Source organism: Pygoscelis adeliae, unplaced genomic scaffold (assembly GCF_000699105.1).
Source record: "Pygoscelis adeliae isolate BGI_AS28 unplaced genomic scaffold, ASM69910v1 Scaffold150, whole genome shotgun sequence".
Taxonomy (NCBI): Eukaryota; Metazoa; Chordata; class Aves; order Sphenisciformes; family Spheniscidae; genus Pygoscelis; species Pygoscelis adeliae.
Window position 1 is genome coordinate 271,253 of NW_008823872.1, and position 5,779 is coordinate 277,031.

The window sequence follows — 5,779 nt, forward strand, 5'->3', positions numbered from 1 at the left end:
TCTGTCCCCCCACTGCTGTGTAACTCATTATCAGCAACAGGATTTAGGACATAAAATAAGGGAGATTACAGCTTCTTGGCATATCCAGCAGAGCTGCCAATCTTATTCTAATATCTTTCTCCACTGGAATTTGTGTCTTGCCAGATCAACCAGTAGGGATACTTTAGCAGACTCTTCCTATCCTTTCCCCAGCACGCTGTCTTTTATATTTTGAGCATCTTCAAAAGTAAAAAAACCCCAAACAACCCAGCCTCCTTCAAAAACAAAGAATACTTAATGTAGTCTTCTCCAGAAACCATTTCAAACTGATTTCCAGAAGGTCAGGAAAATTAAAAGGCTGTTATACTTGTACTGAAGATTACTAAAATAAAAGATTTAAAAAATACATTAGTAATGTGCTTGTTTGTGTTGCATTTAGAATGTAGTATTTTAATCAGACGTGTTAGACATTGCATGAATTTCCATACTAGAATCCATAGCTTCAGAAACTGAAGCATCATTATCTACTTTCTGTTCCACAAACGCTTCTGTTCTGTCTGGAGACTCTACCCTGTTTCTTACTTCTGTTACCCCAGGGTGATTTTTTCGCAAATGCTGGTTTAGTGTACCCTGGAAAGGAAAACATTTTCCACAGATCTCACAGCGAAAGGGCTTGTCATCTGTGTGACCACGAATATGATATTCAAGTTGGTCCTTGCGGGTATATTTCTTCCCACAAAACTTGCACACGAAAGGAGTTATTCCCATGTGCAATCGCATGTGTCGATCAAGGCTCCCTTTCTGGTTGAAAGACTTTCCACAGTAAATACAAATTAGCCTCTCACTGTATGGATACCAATGACCTCTTGCATTTCTTTCCCGTGGACTATTTTCATATCCTGGGTTACTCACCATGGATTCACTGTCAGCCCCTTGCACCAAGCCCTGAACATCACTATGCAAGTGACCAGTGGATACCCGTTTTTGGCGTGCACGACCCCCTCTGAAACAGCTCAGCATTGACCTTGAAGGACTCGTATTGCTCAGGCTTCCGAAGGTTTCAGACACACCTGTAGCCTGTGATGAGGCATGGGTAAACGAATAAACATGTTGTAAGACAGACCCATATGAACCAACATTTACTGCCACCACTTGCTCTCCATCCACCATTTCAGTATGATATCCATCATCACCAAGGGAAGAGCTGTCAGAGCAGCTTGGCCTGTCAGACTTTTCCATTTTAACTTTCACCTCTGCAATCTGACTTTCTCTTACTATCAGGTCTCCTTGCTCATGATCACCTTCAATCTGGATCTCATATTCAGAGATACTCCCACTGCTTCCTCGATCTGAATGCCCTTCTTCTTGCAGACGACTACGTAGATTTTTGCCTGGAGTAGTTTCCATCCTAAGATCGCTGCCTGCTGTTGACTGTCGCACCTGAGAGCAATAGGGGGGAGATATCTCAATAGGATTGGCAAAGTAGCTGCTGTCTTTAACTCCATTGCGATTTTCTGAATTTTCTTCAGCACCAACAGTGACAGAGTCAACATCACCAACACTGATCTTTGAATGAATACTCTCCAGTATCTGTGTGCATTTATCAATGACGCACTGCATCTGTAGAAAGCTAGCTGCAGTTAGAAAACTAACAACATCCTTCAGCTGTAAGGACATCCTTCCAGTGTAACAAAAAGAAAGCAACTGTTCAAAAACATTGGGATTTTTAATAACTGATATTGATAAGCCACTCATGGTGCTTAATGCTGAATGGTCACGGAAATACGGAGAACTGGCAGCTAAGACAGCTTTATGGGCTCGAAATGGCTGACCCTGAATATGCACAATTATGTCACATAGCTTTCCTTGCAAGCGGAGTTCATTTAACTGGCTTAGAACAGTGTTGCTGTACTCGGGCACATCAAACTGAATGAAACTGCTGCTGTCCATTTCTACTGATGTAAAGAGTAATCTGAAAGAAAAATGAGAAGATTTACAACTGAGAATGAATACAAAGTTTTCCATTTCAAAAATAAATGCTTGCACATGTTGAAGTTAAATCACCACATTGATCTGTTTAAGGTGTGTTACAACAAAACAGTTGGTATAAATACTTCCTATAATACAAAAAGTAGAGTCTTAATCTACCCATTTCTTGCATTTCTATAATTTGAATTATCCATCTGGAACATTCACAATTCAATTGCTCATAATACATCACAGGCTCCCTGGGACAGTCTATGTCCTAAAAGGAACTTCGCAATTTCACTCCCTGGTAAGAACTGCAGAACAATACCCCCACACTCCCTCAAAAATATTAATTTTATAGTCACTAGGCAAGTTAAAAGCTTCAGAACCTTTAGTAGGTCTTCAAGCCAGATACTACGTCGATACTTGCAGGGAACTGCACTGTTAAATTGGCCAAGAACTATTTTTGGAAGGTACTTCATGAAGTTTGAAAAACCCGCTAAAGAAAAGCCACATGCGCATATGTGTGTGTGTGCATACACACACACACACACAAATATTTAAAAAAAACATTCCTTAGGTCTAGATATGTCAAATTTATTTCAGAGGAGATGAATATACTACACTGGTGACATTTCTGTTTAAACATTTACCTTCTTAGAAAATAATCTCAATAATTATTTAAAAGAATTAAAAATCAATCTTTATATATTCACATCACAAAACAAAGAAAACCTAATGAAAGGAAACATTTAAGTGTGAACTCAATTCCAAACTATTTACCCAGTGTGTCAGAGGTTCCCAGATAATAATGGATTTGTGTCAACAGTTGAGGCAGCATTTGAAGGAAAAGTGTTTGAGCCACCCATGGACTTTCAATTTTTTTTTTTTAATTTCCTTTTGTACTTTTAGTTTTTTTTTTTTAATAAACCATAATGTGAACTTTGAAGCTCACCTGATGCAGCAGTGATTTCCTAGCTAGAATGACTTGACATGTAAATTCTAACCTAATGCAAAAGCCATGGGTACTCAAACTTGCCTGATACACTGGATGTTGGAAAGGATGTTCTAAGAGGCTTTAGAGAAAAGTATACATTTCAAAACAAGATCTAAAGAAAAGCACTTTACCAATTTTTCATAGAGTATTATAAAAAGCACACACACACTTGTCCCCTTGTGAGTGTCTATCTGTAGCAGCCATCACCTTACATTTCCAAGACTGGGCCCCTAATCAAGTGCCCAAGAATCTTCAGACTTTTATTGCTATTCTTGTTCTTACTAATGCAGAAGTCTAAACATATAATATTGCCACCATACCTGCTTTTCCAATTGAACAAACAGATCTCAACATCATCCATTGACTTCTGATGCAGGAAGCATGTCCAATGTATCACAACATACTAGTGGATTTTTTTTTTCTATTTATGTCTTATGTTACATGCTGTAATGGGACATATGAACAATTTAGATCAAATTATGAAAATTCAGGCACTCTAGAAACAAAATCAACAGGTAGGAATATGATAAAAAGCCTATAAGGAAGAACTGGAGCTATATCAGCTGACTGTCACTTAAAACTAACATTCATTCACAAATGGAGCTTCTTTCCAGCAGAGAAACAAGACAGACAGCTTCCTGACTTGACTAACATTAGGTCTGATTTAGAAAATGGTCAAAAACTCTCACAGAGCATTCAGAATCAGGTTATCAGAGTTGCTAAACATATTCTGTAAGTTACCAACGTGTCATAGATTAAAATGGGTAAACCAGACTTCATCTGAGTTTTTACAGTTGTTATGTAAAAGCAGGGAAAAAGACGTTTTATATGCTCATATCTGATGAGGAAAATAAGGACTAAAAGGTGATTAACAGAAGTGATATAATCACAGCCACCTATAGAAAGATTGCTTTGGCAGGACAGTTCTTTTACTCAGCGAACAAAGCTACAAAATGATTCAGAACTTGTGAGCTGATGCAAGTCAGACATAGGTCAGAAATCAAACATTACAACAAACAAACAAAACCCAAACAGTGGCGTACTTAAATGGCAAGATTCACCTTGTTATTCTGAGCATCCCTGCATGTTGTGCAGAGAACCACTGTTCAAGTTCCTAGCAGATGCATCCACTCCATTGGGAAGACAGAAGTCACAGCAGTTAGGATACATGTTTGTCAACTTCCCTCTCATTTGACAGGGCAGCAGGCTTCCTTACAAACCCAACATAGGTCACTGCCTTGAATTTGTGGGGCTTATGACTTATGTACAGATGCAACAGCAGGACATTCCTGATCAAGCTTCTCTTTGCTAAGTGGAGGAAGAGCTTTTGTTGACCTGAAGTGACATGAATTGACAAGTTACCTAGGTTAAGGACTGTGTACAAACTATAAGACCAGTCCCCAGCAGTGATAATTTTGTCATTCCTGCATCATTTCAGATCCTTGAGCTAAGGAACCAGATCTTGGTCAAGCCTCACTCAAATCCCATCAGAAATTACTCCTTTTTTTGCATCTAGAACGTACAGAAAGTTTGTCATATATAGAAAGCAGCCTTCCTCCTTGCCCCATACTTCCCTAAGGGCTCTTACTCAGCGAAATGGAGAACAACTTAGTCCTAGACAAAATACTAAAATATAAACTGTCACCACTAGCACTAGTCCAGACAGAAGGAACGAATTAAGGATAGGCACCTGAGTAGAAAGAAGATGGACATTTTATGCCTTACCATGGAGAAAAAAAAATTACGTTCTTTTGGTCATGGCATCTTAGCATCTCTGGATGAATTCATACTCCCTAGGACATGGCCACACATTAAAAATGGACTGTGAACACAGACCAGAGAAAGCATGAGAACCAGGAAGAGAGGGACACCAAGAGGAAAGGGATCCTCAGCGATCCTTGCACATCACAACTCTGTTAGAACATCTAATTATCTCCATAGGCATATATATCTAGAAGCAATTCTATATCCTTGTTCTCAGAGTTGTTGCATCTTTCTTTTGGGAAACAAAGAAGCTTATTTTCCTCAAAATGTTAGGAGTAAACAGCACAAATCATGGTAGCAAGTGGAGAGGATGATGGAGTTAAAGGTCTGTAAGTCTGGCTGTCAGTGTAGCAGATAAGCAGTAAAAACCAGAAATAGGGATAAAGGGAACATACAGTATTGCTTTGAAAGCAAACAAACAGATCAAGTACACAAAACGCAGCCCAAAAAGCAGTGGATCAACCAGTTTCTATACCCATCTGCTCTTAAAAAAGAAAGTGAACAAGCCACAGCATGGACTTGTTGTGACTACTTTTCCACCTTAGTTTCTTCCTTTCAAGATGCATGCTTCCTGTGATCTTGAAAACATCTGTAGAAAGCTGGGGTTAAATAACAAGAATTTTGAACAACAGCAGCACTTGACAGAAGGGAACCCTTCTTTCACTTTCAGCCAAACTCTGAAATCTCTAGTTGAAGAGGTCCTGAAACTGATGAGGTTGCCAATGAACACCACATTCAGCAATAGGCAGGACCATAGCAGGAACAGCACTGAGACTGCAGTAATTTTGCTGAGGTTAGTACCATGGCACCCCAACTTTCTTGCATCGATTTGGGAAGGCAAGACCCGGGAAAAAATCTGGGATTACACACATCAGAGAGGCAGGCACCACTAGCAATGTTTTATTGATGAATAATGGTTAAAAGAAGAATTATCTTATTTATTCACATAAATCCCCAATGTCATTATCTAGAAAATAAAAGTAATCTTTAGATTATATTCCCATACACAAGAAGGTTTTATTTTATTTGTATACAGAATGAAGTTAGTAGTTCCATAATCAAATCCCAGTA

General features: G+C 38.8%; 1 protein-coding gene across 1 annotated transcript in view; it reads right to left on the bottom strand.

Annotated features, from left to right (window-relative positions):
* Positions 1 to 240: 240 nt before the first annotated feature.
* LOC103925679 overlaps positions 241 to 5,779 on the bottom strand; it is a 22,524-nt gene continuing 16,985 nt past the window's right edge. The window contains exons 5-6 of the mRNA XM_009334429.1: positions 3,265 to 3,347; positions 241 to 1,951 (exon numbers count right to left, since the gene is read on the bottom strand). Coding sequence (XP_009332704.1) covers positions 430 to 1,951; positions 3,265 to 3,347 — 1,605 coding nt within the window. The 3' untranslated portion in view covers positions 241 to 429. The remainder of the gene's footprint in view (positions 1,952 to 3,264; positions 3,348 to 5,779) is intronic.